Genomic DNA, 13,593 nt, shown 5'->3' with positions numbered 1-13,593 from the left:
ATGAACATAAGAGATTGTCCACAAAACTTTCAGCCTACAAAAAGGAAAAAAAACTGCAAGGCTAAAATAAATGCTCAGTCCTTGATTATAATATGCTCAACAATTCATGCTTGAGTGTATACACCCTGACAGCTGACATCATGGCTTAGTTGCTCCAAGAAATATGAGCAATCAACCGATGCAAGTATCCTTTTGCAATTTGCTCCTCATAATATAGTCAATGATGACCAAATATTCTAACTACAAATTAGTTTTCAGATTTAGATACTAAAGGCATAGCCGTCGACCTACTATCTTGCAGCTGAAAATTTAAAAATATAAGGACAAATCATATTTAAGATTTGATTGTCCATCAGTTGGGCTAAAATCCTTCATAACAAAACCATGATTATTGTTAGGCATATGAGAGAGGGTGTTGTAATAAAACGAACACAAATTGTAGAAGAGAAGGCACTGCACCCGAGTGACCATGAAGTGTGCCCCCAAGAAGTACCATAGTATTCGAGTGATCCACGATAAGCTCCTCAATCATATTACAAAATAAGTGGAGCAAGAAGATCCCTATTATCATTAATTTACCTCTTTTATCATTAATTCTTGTGACTTAAAAAGTACCCATGCAGATTAGCAACGACATGCTCCAGTGGATTTTTTCTCGTCATCCTCCACATATGGTTCCCGGTCGTGGATTGCCCTCCTAGTGATGCAACAATGGGCAATGGAGCTTCTTGCTGAGGCCGAAGTGGCAACCCTTCTGGCAGGTGGCGGTGGGTGTTGCTGATGAAGACGACATCAGTTACCGCTGCCTCTAGTTGAGGACTATTGCTGGGCATGCGAGCGAATCCACCCTGGTGGGTGGTGGCATACATCACTATGACCATGCGAGATCTGTTGCACGTCATGGGGGAGCTCCTCCACCACTAATGCCTTCCCCGCCGAGATTAGCTTTAGGTTCTAGCAAAGGGTGACGGTGATGCAACGTGCTGCCACTACAGGGAGTCCCAGCGCCACCGCCTGGAAAGCTGCCAGTCCGCCCTCGTTAGAAGCCGCGGCACCCCCATCCCCACGTGCGGTGGCGTAGCTGCGCCAGGACCACCCCTCGGGCCCGGCACCGGCCATGCCCGCTCTGGCCGCGCTGCTCCACCAGGCGCTCGACTGCTGCTCTGTCCCCGCCCTCGCGCTCAGTGGCCATTACGAAAAAGCAAAGGGATTTTTTTGCAAATCATCAACGGACTACGGCAGTTTAACTCTTACGAAAAAGTTGAGGGACCTTTTTTTTTCAAAATAACCACGACGGAAACAAGTGCACTTTAATATTAGAGGTATAAATATAAATTTTGGCTGAGAGAAACAAAACAAAGAGGGGCACCTGACAATGTATGAATTTGCTGATTCTATTGTATATTTGTAATTCCATGTATATGATACAGGAATAATATATATACACATCCTGATCTACCAAATCATGTTAAATCTGTGATGCCCATGTACTTGTTTGCTAGAACTTCTGCTGTTGTAAGTGCTACCGGACAGCTACCTACCACTTGCCAGGATCTTTGTGCAATCTGTAAAGCGTGACGCCCTTAACTGACAAAATCGGATCACTCATTGATCAGGTTCCACGGTTACGCAATCTGCAATCCTTCAAAGCAAATTTGGCACATTCAAAAAAAAAAGCAGCAGCAAATTCGGCACACATTTTGGACAGTCTGCAATCCTTCACGCTCGATGACTTGCTTTCGGTCTCGCAATTAGCACAACTTTCTAAATTCTCGTCGCAGAGGGCATTACAAGTTTAACAACTCGTAGAGGAACACAAATGTTTGTTTTTAGATTAAGTACAAATGTTTGTTTTTAGTTTAAGGAAAATATCTAGTCTTGAACGTTCTCAGGCGAATGCCTACGACTACAGAGGAACACAGATGTATAAAAAGATGGCTTAGCATCGATTTTATTGCAGTAGAGACGAGAGTACAAGTTTCCTCATTCAAGAAAACAATCCCTAATATTCAATCACCATCACTAGGCCTGAAACAGACTAAGCAGCTTGCTAGATTCGCCGGATGAACCCTTTGTGATTATTGAGACTCCGGAGACCTTATTAAGTGAAGATATGTTGGCTCAAGGAAGCGCCGGCAGAACCTTCCCTGTGCAGGTTCCGAATCCAATGTTGTAGCCTTCACCCTGCAAAACAAGCCGACATGATCAAAATACAGGGGCATCTTCAGATAATCAAAATACTAACTAGATTGACCAGGAAAGATGAGTTCACAGTACCTTGCAACAGCCGGTCAAGATGACTTCATCCCCATCTTCTAGAAACTTGCGGGTCGAATTTCCAACTGCTATCTCCTTCTGCCCGTTCCATGTTAGCTCCAGCAGACACCCCAGAGATTCAGGTTCCTGAAATGAAACACATTAGAAGACGAGGATTCATACAGATAGGTATCTCCCAACTGGCATGTATATAATAGTTGGAATGTTTCTTCCTTACAGGTCCACTGAGTGTGCCGGTTGCAAATATATCCCCTGGCCTCATGTTGCATCCATTGATAGTGTGGTGTGCTAGCTGCTGCGTCACCGTCCAATACCTATGGAAATCACAAGAATGTGCAGAGGTCACACACTAAGACAAACATGCACAACATGGATGAACTGTTGCATCAAACTAAAGACATGAGCATTTCTAGTGAAAAACGGAACCCGGGTACTTACAAATGTTTGAAATTAGTCTTTGCAACAATTGAGGCATCACTTTGGTCTTTGGGCTTAATCCAGACCTTTCAGAGAAAAACAGTACTCCAATTAGTTTAATTTCAATAAAATAAATAATAGGAAAAAAATGAAGCTGCAATGCAACAATAACGTACTTCAAGAGGAATATCATAGTTTATGTGATTCTTTTCAGCTAAGTAAGGCAAAGGCTCAGGTTCCTGCATGCAAAGAAAATTAGTTCTCCCTGGATTGGAGTACTACAAAATACTGATAAAAAATATATATAGCTGATTTGGTTGGTGTTAGCTTAGCTTTATTCCTAGGGCAAATCTTAAATACACCATTTCCTCACCTGCTTAGGAGCCTCACAGGTGAAAGGCTTTAAAGCATCCAGAGTGACAATCCATGGCGATATTGTAGTACCTAGAGAAATTGCAAAAGCACAGTAAAGCTTCAGACCCAAATGCAAAAATGGAAGCACATATCCTAAGTGAGATATGTGTAGGGCTTCCAACTTCTTATAAAGCATGGCTTAATATTCTTATTTTCCAAAAAAACTTTCAAGGGTATCAGATGCCTTACTGAAGCTTTTCCCAAGGAAAGGTCCAAGAGGTATAGTCTCCCAAGCCTGGATATCTCTGGCTGGCATATTACATGCAACTCAGTATAATCACATCATGCAACAGAAGCTAAAAAGAATGAAAATAGTAAAGAATGGAATACCACTCCAATCATTCATCAAAGCTAGGCCAAAAATATTTTCTTCAGCATCATTAACATCAATAGGTTTGCCCAACTCATTCCCTGGACCAACAATGGCAGCCTGAAAGCAACAAGGACAATTATCATTGAATAAAGCACAATTTTTTCTGATAATTCTATACCAACAATAACTGAAAGTGACTTGACAGCCTAGCAAGGTAGGTACATTGATTACAGCCACAATAACAAGTAAATATAGAGTTAGTAAGAAGCTAACCATCTCAAGTTCAAAATCAAGCTTCCGAGAGGGACCGAAATAAGGAGTGGAGTTTCCTGTTGGATGTCCTTGTCCCCTAACAAACACAGAGAAATGATCAAATCAAAGAGCAACAGATGGCACACAAAATAAAGGTTTCAAACTGGAAACAGCAGATAAAACTCTTTTAGCAAGTGTTTTGTGATGCACACCTGGGTCGAATGACATCTGTTCCAGACACAACTACAGATGATGCCCGTCCATTGTAACCTATTGGAAGATGAAACCTGAGGGAACCGAATGTACATTGCAGTTAGTTACATGAGGTTTCCATATGTGTAGTGCAGAAACAAGAAGTGAAGCAAGCAACAACATGCACCAAAACATTGAGAAATTATATTATTTGATATCCATGACAATTGAGAATAGTAACAGCCAGTGCTATGGATTTTCAGAATTTAGTCTTATCAGTCGAATTTGACCGTAGCAAGAACATCCATGACAAGATATGTTGTACCACTTTATAAACAGTTAGTTGCTTACATTATACAACTCAAAGGAAAAGATACATGGCAATCTGATTAATACTTTCTTCAAAACTCAATGAAGCCCATTGTCCAAGAAAATGCATTACCAATTTGGATTGACTGGAGTCTGCGGCCCGCGGAAGATAAATCCGCAATTCCTGGCATGGTGAACAGAACAAAAGAAGTCTGTGTAGCCTCCAACAGTGATTGGCATAACCATCTCTATATCACTCTGCATAACAAAAACAGAGCATTAACGATCTGAGCATTACAAAAACAGAACAAAAGATGCAACAAGGCAGGCTCATGAAGCTCACCATTGGTACAAGACACTTCTTCCTGAGGGCTTCGTTGTCACGCAAGACTGGTTCATCAGCTGCAAGGCAACAAGGAAAGAAAAGTGAGGACAAGTTTCCTCCTGGATTGGCATATTGCAGCGAACAAACAAGCACATTTGTTTTATTTCTTGATTGACAGAATCCTACGGATCGTCACCTAACAAGGCTGCAGCCCTATTGCGTGGGCAGTAAAAGAAGAACGCAGCAAAGAAGCAAGAATAAGAAAACCAAACCCGAGAGGATTCTCTGGAGCGTGGCGCGCGCCTCCTTCCACGCCGGCCGTCCCATCCCCAAGAACATGTTGAGCGTCTCCTGCGCGCACAGCATCAAGGCACCAATTATTTTCTAGTCAACACCAAAATTGCCCTGAGTCGCCTAATTCCTCAATCTCCAGCAGTCACTCCCACCAACCCCACTTATAAATCGATCGAGCTGATCAGCCCAACCCAACCACCATCGGAGCAACCAAATCGAGCGAGGATCCAAGAGCAAAGATCCGGCACCTGGTGGAAGCACGGGGAGCCGGCGAGCGCGGGCCCGTCGAAGAGCCCGGCGTCGCTGACGGCGGCGAGGTCGAGCGCGAAGTCCCCGATTGCCACCGCGGGGCGCGGCGGCTCCTGCGCCTGCCGCCGGCGGAAGACCCCGAAGGGCAGGTTCTGGATGGGGAAGTGCGAACCCGCCGGCACCTCCACGAACGACCGCAGCTGCCTCGCCTCCGCCATTGCTGCTCCTCCTCTGCTTGTGCTTGGCCGCCGCCGGTGTGTGCTAGCAACTCGCTTCTACTAGTTGAGAGCTGAGACAGGGCGGACGGCGTGCCCACCGTGGCCCGCCGTATAAATAGACAGGTGGGTGGGTTGAACAGTGGATGTCGTAAGGAACCAGGCGTAGCGGCACGGGCCACGTTGCAGTCCTTCTTGGAATTAGCCTTCCCCGCTCGCAGATAACTTCTTTTTTTTTTTTGAGAAGTTTTACTCGCAGGTAAATTCCATTCAAAATCCACTGGTTTGGAGATAGGGGGAAAACAATGGATTTGATCTAGGATAAGTTTTGGACTTTAAGTTTTTTTTTTCATATTTTAGTGTAAAGTTTCTAATATAGTATCCAAGTGCAAAGGTTTTTGACCGACGAGTAGAAAGAGAAACCTCATCCGGTCTAGAATTTCTCACATCCGAGTATAAAGTTTCTGATATCCAGAAGAGAGTCTTGTAATTTGAGAGTGGAAATTGGTCTCGGTCCTGAACTCAGGGTTCTAGAAAAGGCAGCGAGCAAGTCGTGCTCATCCAGGGCGCCGGTGTTTGGAGGCGAGTAAAATTCTCTCTTGCTCTGGCGCGAGGAGTTCCTTGCGTGCGGAGCAGCGACACCTGACTACCGTCTACCTGAGTGCTGGAGGTTGGAGCTTCGCGCCATGTTTGGGGACTCTGTTCGGTGGTAGCTAGCACGTGAGGTCGACAGCCAACCCCCGTCTCCCATGGGGGCCATGCCTTCCGCACGGCGTGCCAACCGACCGGCACCGCACGGGTGTTCGCGCTGGATGATGGCAGTGACACGTCGGATTCCAGAAGATCCACGGATCATGAATGGATAAAGGCATATAAAAGCTTGTCTCGTTCTGAAAAAGCAGTACATGGTACGGCAGTTAGCTTTGTGTTTTCTTCGTACTTGTCTAAAACATCACCAGAACGTAGCAACTTATAACAGTTCAAAACATGTGGAGCAACTTTAAAAGGCTATTAGTCTTACTCCCAATATCTTATTTAGGAAAAAAAAAGAAAAAAAAGAACTCCAACAGTCCACCTAAAATTCCCAAAAGATTGACAACAAAAAAAACACTCCTCCTTCCGCAAATATTCGCGACCCCCTCTTCCTCGCGCCGCCCAGTGGAGCTGCAGGAAGACCTGACGCGAAGTGGACCTGCAGGAAGACCTAACTCGATGTCGTCGGTGAGCTGCTCCCAGTGGAGCTGCAGGAAGCGGACGGCGTGGAGGAGGCCTGACGCGAAGACAGCGCCCACGCGAAGCACGTCGTGGCGCTGGCACAGCCCGCATGCCATCTGCGCGTACATGCTCTAGAACGCGTCGGCGCAGAGGATGGCGGCCGTCGGGCTGGTGTAGTCGTGGTACGAGTCGTAGGGGTCATCGTCTCCGACTTGACGAAGAGGAAGTAGAGGGCCTTGCCCTTGTCCAGCCTCGGCACGTACCTGTCAGCATCAGGTTGCAATCGAAGCATTAGTACAAACTGTGTCTTTTTAATTCGACACCAATTCATCGTGCCATGCTTTTTCGAGATCCGTAGCGGCAGGGCGAGCACACCAGCCAGGCGCTCGGCGGCCACATGCGCCGCCAAGGCGAACAGCGGCGGCAACAACAACCTCAAGCTAAGCCTCAGCATCAAGCTCAGGCGGAAAGACGGCGGCAGGAAGGCGGCGCCAGCGGTTGTGCTAACTGAGTGCTCAGCGAGGGGAAGGAAGGTGCCTGGTGTGGTGCCATGGGAGGGAGGTGGGCAGGCTAAGTAAATAGGCCTGATTATGACAACGAGATCATTCTTTTTAAATTATTAGGGAGTATTTTTTATTATTCTAATGTGGCCTGATATATTTTTAGAGGAATTTTTTTTAGCATAATCCCCAATACCTCGTTTTAGGGAAGAATTTTTTGAGGAACTCTTGGAGTTGCTCTAACGGGATCTATTGTGTGGTACAGATAAAACCACGCAACCACAAACGCCTCAACAGACAACAGTCACCGTCGATGATCTGAGGAATGCTCTCGGTGGCACAAATGCAAGGGCAACACAAGAAGGGTTGGGCAGGGGAAAAGAATAAACAGAAGGGTCAGCCAGAAACCATCGACTCCAGCTCAACGCGAACGGTGCCTTCCGATGTTTCCTCAGGAGAATCTCTGAATATTCCGGTACAGCTCTTCAGGAATACCGGGGGAGTGCTGCTCCGACTAGGGCGGGGACGAGAACAGCAGGGAAGTGTTGGTTCCACCGAACCCGAAAGAGTTGGAGATGGCCGCTCGTATCGGCATCTTCCTCGCGGCAGCCAATGGCGTGAACGCGCCTTCGAACAGCGGGTCCGGCTGCTCCAGGTTGAGCGTAGGCGGCGCAACTCCCTGAAAACAGCAGACAATGTTACGTGCAGGAGAATATTTTCCGAACTGAACTGGTGATCGTTAACGGTAGATGGCGTACATGGTGGATGGCTAGCACGGTGAAGATCGCTTCCACTGAACCAGCTGCCCCTAGCAGATGGCCGATTGCTCCCTGGAGAGAGTCGTGCAGCCGTTGGCATAAGATAGGACATGGAGGGAACAGAGGTAATTTGGTAGGTATGCGGAGAGGGGAGCTACCTTTGTTGAGGATAATGCGAGATCACCAGATGCAGCGTGATCGCCAAAGATGGTTTTGATCGCGTTCGCCTCCACAGCATCACCTAATTGTGGTTCAGATCCAAATTAAGAATCAATTATTTTATCTTAGTTCCATATAGCTCACAATCCAAAACATAAGTTAACCCCAAAACAGAGCAAACTGAAGTTTCCAAAGTCAATGGTAATCCAACCAAATGTCTTTGGTATGAGTACTTACCAAGAGGAGTTGATGTTGCATGTGCATTCACATAATCAATTTCATTTGCACTAAGCCCTGACTGAAAAAAAGGAACAAATTGTATCATAATTTATCAATGTTGCAAATAGCCCGCTATAGCTCCGCTATAGCTTTTTGAGACAGGTGCCGCGACGATATTGCAAATATTACCGCTAATGCCGCTAACTCCGCTATACCATGAAATAGCCCCGCTAAATTCAATAGCCTAGCGCCGCTAACACCGCTATGGTTGAGCTACAAACTTAGATACTTGTGATTTATGAACAACGAGTTATGATTTCTGACTTATCTTGTGAATTGCGACTTATTTGCTTATATTTTCACTAATGTCTGCATGTACTTATGAAATATGAGCTGGAATTCATTTTATTGATAATGTTTAGGTCTAAATTTTGCTGGTTTTTTGCATACCGCTAAAGGCTATAGTCGCCGCAATAGCTGCGCTGCCTATAGCTTTTTTGGAAGCACTCCGCTAAATTCTATAACCCGCGATTTGCAACATTGGAATTTATATTAAAAAAACAGTCATGTAGCTTCCAATTTCTTGACGCTAAAAGAATATCTAAAATATGCAACATAAAATGACAAAGGAGCATATGATTTTGCACCTGATCTAAAGCCCGCTTCATGGCTAAGATAGCACCTCTACCATCATGTTGTGGCTGAGTTATGTGGTGCGCGTCACCTGGAAGGAAGAGCTTCACAATACACACATGCTAATGATAGAGAAAACAGTATGCTTTGTGAAATAGGAGGGTACCAGACATTCCATAGCCTCGAATTTCAGCATAAATTTTTGCACCCCGTTCCTTTGCATGATCAAGTGCCTGTAGATAAGTAAATGTTGATCTGTGAGGTAAACAAGGTGCACTAGGACAGTTTTTCCACACTGTATAGGGAAAGTAAGCAAAATTCAATGCATCAGTAGAGAAGAAAATGCTAAGTCAGTACTGTGCTGTGGATGTTACTGGAAGTAATGATTAGCTTTAGACAACGATACCCGAACCAGACTCACCTCCAAAACCATGACACCACAGCCTTCACCAATCCTATTGATCATTTTAGAACAAAAGATTAGAATAGAGAAAAGCAAGCCAACCGTCGAAACAGACAGCCTAATAGTAGCATGACATACACAAATCCATCTCTACCACAATCAAATGGCCTCGAAGCTGAACATGGAGAGGAGTTATATTTTGTAGACAATGCCCTTAACCTGCAAAACAAACAACACAGAAATGATAAGGTAGTGCTGGGTATATTGATAAGTGAAGAAGCTACATATCAATCATGAAACAGTGGGCAAAAATCAAAATATGCAGGTGACTGAGTCTGCATGTGATATTTATGAGACATGGTTATCAGTGAACATTGTACTGGATTCTCTATGGCTTCTTACAATCCTCACACTCAACAGTTGATCCTGATTATGTTACTGAAGCATTCAAGCCATTTTGCAGTCACCAAAGTATACAGACTACTATTTCGGAAGACAAACAAAACAGAGCATTGAGAACATACTTGCCTAGAAAATCCAGCTATAGACAAAGCATCGATACTGGACTCTGTTCCACCAACCACCATCACATCAGCATCTCCAAATTGGATCATCCGTGTAGCATCACCAATAGAGTGAGCACCAGTGGCACAAGCTGTCACAGCAGCATGGTTTGGACCCTAAGTTAGAAGCATAACTATTCTTATTAATATCCATTTGACAAAAACCGTAGCTATGCTAAATGGCAACAAGAAAGTTCACCTGGAAACCATATCTTATGCTGACATGGCCTGATGCCATGTTGATCAGAATCTTCGGTATGAAGTATGGGCTGAGGCGACGCAAACGCTGTGATCAGAAGAAAACACAAATTTCATACTTCAGCACCGGAAACAACTGGAATGCTATCGTTTATATTGCAAGGAATGTGTGTCATGGGCTCATAGCAAGTCAAACAAAGCGTGCCAACGAGATAAAATGTATACGTATGGGATTGCATCTGTCTCATTGTTTGAAATCAAATCACCATAGTCACTACAATGAATAGCTACTAAGATAAAATGTGCAATAAAAAAAAAGAGGAGTGCAGGAGTAAGGATACAAACATTTTCAATGATCATTTGTGATGCATCTAAAATGTCTGAGATGCTCCCAATCCCTCCGCCAATTGAAACTCCCTGATACAGATCCAACCAGATCCCAGCAACTCAGAAATACATATATGAAAGAAAAAAAGAGAGCTTGCACAGAAGGAAATGGTACCGTTCTTTCTTTCTTCTCATCTTCCGAAGGCAACCAATTTGCATCTCTCAAAGCCTCATCAGCTGCACAGAGAGCATAGGATATAAATCCTGATATAGATTTATCCTGGAAACAAGAATATTCAATCAATGATTCAGAACATGAAAAGAAAGGTTTGACCACACAAGCATTTAGCATGAGCATTACATACTTGTAATCAGAAACAAGGAATTATGATTGGATTAGAGAGAAACCACAACATAACACAGGAAACAGAGAACACGCATCTTTCCTACTGACGTCTATTTCTTAAAGCATGCACATATCTAATTGAAGGGAGGTGCAACACTCGTTAATTTTGTAAGAACAGCATATGTGACGAAGGCAGCAAGTCCACCTATCGGACTATAATGATCTGCAACACCATATGCTGGGAGACTAGTATAGTACTTCATGATGCAAACTGTCACACTTCTCTTATGCAAATTATATAGGAACCCCATCCTCGAGACAATGACACCAGACATACATGTGGTTACCTTGTACATGGCTAGGAAATGATGGTAAGTTGTACTGTATTTAATTTAGATTTTGGAGCAAAAATTTGCACTCTTAAATCCTAATGGCAAAGTATAACATGCCCCGGCACACAATGCTCCACTTCCCGCGCGGTCACAATGAGAAGCGATAGAAGTAAGCATCAGACCTTGGTCCACGCCTCCTCGTCGAACTCGTCGTCGCCCTTCCCGCGCGGCACGGCGGCGACGACCCTGGACGGGAGCTGCTCGAGCGTCCTACCCGCCGTCTCCCCCTGGAGGCGGAGGTCCTCCGCGGCGAGCGCGCGCACCGCGCACCTCCCCGCAACGAGGCGGTCCCAGGTGGCGCCCACGCCGCGGCCCAGCGGCGTGACGGTGCCGAGCCCCGTCACGACCACGCGGCGGCCCGCGGACGCGCGAGGCGGAGGGAGCGCCGCCGCCCCCGCCACCGAGGAGGAAGAGAGGCTCCGCCGGAGGCGGAGGTGGCGAGCGCGGCGGAGGCAACTCATCGGGCCCCGGGCAGCGAGCGGCTCTAGGACGAGGCGGCGTGGCCTGCGGGTGGCGGGGACGGCGGCGGCAGCATGGGGGACCGAGTCGTCGCGCCGTCGCGGGTCCTGCGAGTGCGAAGCAGCCGTTTCCAGTTGGGCCTCAAATGGATGGGTCGCCTTGCGAGTGGGCCGAGAACGGTTGCGGAGCGGGCCTGAGTATTGGTGTTGTCGATGGAGGCCCAACTTCCGACAGCTTCCGGAAGTTTTTTTCTTATACAACTTCCACTTCGAGATACGTGCAAATGTACATTTAGGCCTTGTTTAGTCCCCCTCTTTCCCAACTTTAGCACTATGCAAAAAAAATTCTCCATCACATCACACTTGCGGTACATGTATGGAGTACTAAATGTAGATGAAATCAAAAACTAATTGTACAGTTTTGTTGTATTTTGCGAGACGAATCTTTTAAGCCTAATTAGTCAATGTTTGAACAATAATTCACAAATACAAATGAAATGCTACAGTTGCGCATTTATAGCAAAATGTAAACTTTGCCACTCCTAATTTGGGCTTAAAGTCTACGAGACGCGCGAGGCAGCTGTCCGCAGGAGGAAAAGATGATGCCGCCTGACTAGCAGCTGTCGGACGAATTTCCTTTTGGTTTTGAAACTTTGGCTTCAATTTTCTTTCAAACCGTAAATGTGTATTACATTCCATTTGAACCACTATGTTATTTAGCATTTATGCAACAAAACAAGATTCAATATAAATATATTTTGAGCCTTTTTAAGAACCAACATTTTGAATATACAGTTTCAACATTTTCATATAAAATATTAAAGTAGTTTATTAGAGTTGTTGAACTTAGTTTTATTAAATGTTGACTCAATTTTGAACATGGAAGATCATAAGTATTTAACAAAAACAATAAATTATTAACACGTATTAGAAAAAAAACAAAGCAAAAGAAAGCTTAGGTATGTTACTTGTCACCAGCCTATCCTCCTCCGTCCTACTACCATTGCTCAATGGCTATGCTTGCGTTGGACTTCTGACGATGGCGTTGCTCAACTGCTGTGCTATTTGATTGTCTACACGTAATTGGACTATCGTGGGCTTTATAGCTATATACACTCTGTTCGCTTCAGCTTATCAGCCGGTTTATCAGCCACCGAATAGTGTTTTTCTCTCACAACAAATAAGCCGTTTCAGCTTTTCAGCCGGCTTATAAGTCCAGCTAAACAGGCCACATTGGTTTACACACCTTCCGGAACTCGAGAAAGATTCATGTGCTCCCCGCAAGTTGGGATGCTACCGTGCTCCCAACCCGCGGATGCACCTCTAAATGTGCATGAAAAATTCATTCAAAAATATAAATGGAGACTCCTTGACATCTTCTACGATCATGCAAAAATTGATGATGAACAAAAATCGCACGCTGGAGAAGCCGATCGATGGATGGTCGACGGGAAGCACGCAGTGACGCAGGAGCGGCGAGTGACGCCGGCATGCCTGAGTGCCTAACTGATGGTCTGCCACAGAGCCGTCAATATCGCCACCACCGGAGATGGTGATGGCGGCGGAGAAGAAAGATCGTTCTTCGACGCCGGCGTCGTTAGGCCAGCCTGGACACAGATGGGGATGAGCGCAGCGCAACCGGATGCAAAGCCGTGACGACTGACGACGAGCGTTCTGAGCCCGATCGGCGGGCGCCGGGCGGCGGCAGCAGGATAGCTGTTGCGTGGCACGCATGCCACGTCTCACGGCGCATGCGTGCAAGTGAGAAGCGACGCCTGAGCTTAGGCCAGCTTATATGTACTATATTATACAATTTTTATATTAGCAAAATAGTCAAAATCATCTCTAAACTTTTCCACAAGGAGTCAAGTTCCTAAACTTTCAAAAGAGTCGATCTAGCCTCTCAACTCTTGTTTTTTGTCAAACATGTCCCTGTGCTGATGTAGCACTGCATGGTGGCATGAGACGTAAGCGAAATGTCCATTTTGCATGGTAATGGGAGCTTCTTATGCTGCTCATTTTCCTCTCGGTGGTGCCGGTGGCTGACCTCTCTAGAGCATTACAAGATACCAGAACGGCAAGAACCGGTTCCAACCCAGTTCTATCAGAGAGTTGGCACTATAGACCAACAAGTCGAATGAACACTGATGATGGGTAGCTAGCGC

General features: G+C 45.5%; 2 protein-coding genes across 2 annotated transcripts; both read right to left on the bottom strand.

Moving 5' to 3' along the window:
* Positions 1–1,925: 1,925 nt before the first annotated feature.
* On the bottom strand, positions 1,926–5,351 carry LOC117859826 (fumarylacetoacetase). The gene is made up of 14 exons (XM_034743360.2): positions 5,042–5,351; positions 4,772–4,850; positions 4,518–4,576; positions 4,308–4,432; positions 3,886–3,960; positions 3,695–3,770; positions 3,439–3,538; positions 3,298–3,357; positions 3,068–3,138; positions 2,871–2,933; positions 2,716–2,780; positions 2,495–2,591; positions 2,278–2,403; positions 1,926–2,184 (listed from the first exon to the last, which is right to left on the bottom strand). The coding sequence occupies exons 1-14, from the start codon at positions 5,258–5,260 to the stop codon at positions 2,122–2,124; spliced, it is 1,278 nt and encodes a 425-aa protein (XP_034599251.1). The 5' UTR covers positions 5,261–5,351; the 3' UTR covers positions 1,926–2,121.
* A 1,778-nt stretch (positions 5,352–7,129) lies between these two features.
* LOC117841716 (3-oxoacyl-[acyl-carrier-protein] synthase, mitochondrial) lies at positions 7,130–11,515 on the bottom strand. Its single transcript, XM_034722196.2, has 13 exons — positions 11,093–11,515; positions 10,408–10,512; positions 10,251–10,322; positions 9,907–9,993; positions 9,673–9,824; positions 9,283–9,363; positions 9,163–9,196; positions 8,908–8,974; positions 8,756–8,832; positions 8,127–8,187; positions 7,889–7,971; positions 7,731–7,802; positions 7,130–7,651 (listed from the first exon to the last, which is right to left on the bottom strand). The coding sequence occupies exons 1-13, from the start codon at positions 11,429–11,431 to the stop codon at positions 7,487–7,489; spliced, it is 1,395 nt and encodes a 464-aa protein (XP_034578087.1). The 5' UTR covers positions 11,432–11,515; the 3' UTR covers positions 7,130–7,486.
* Between the last annotated feature and the right edge of the window lie 2,078 nt (positions 11,516–13,593).

The sequence above is a fragment of the Setaria viridis genome, chromosome 1 (assembly GCF_005286985.2).
Source record: "Setaria viridis chromosome 1, Setaria_viridis_v4.0, whole genome shotgun sequence".
Taxonomy (NCBI): domain Eukaryota; kingdom Viridiplantae; phylum Streptophyta; class Magnoliopsida; order Poales; family Poaceae; genus Setaria; species Setaria viridis.
This window is presented reverse-complemented; position numbering and strand designations above follow the sequence as displayed.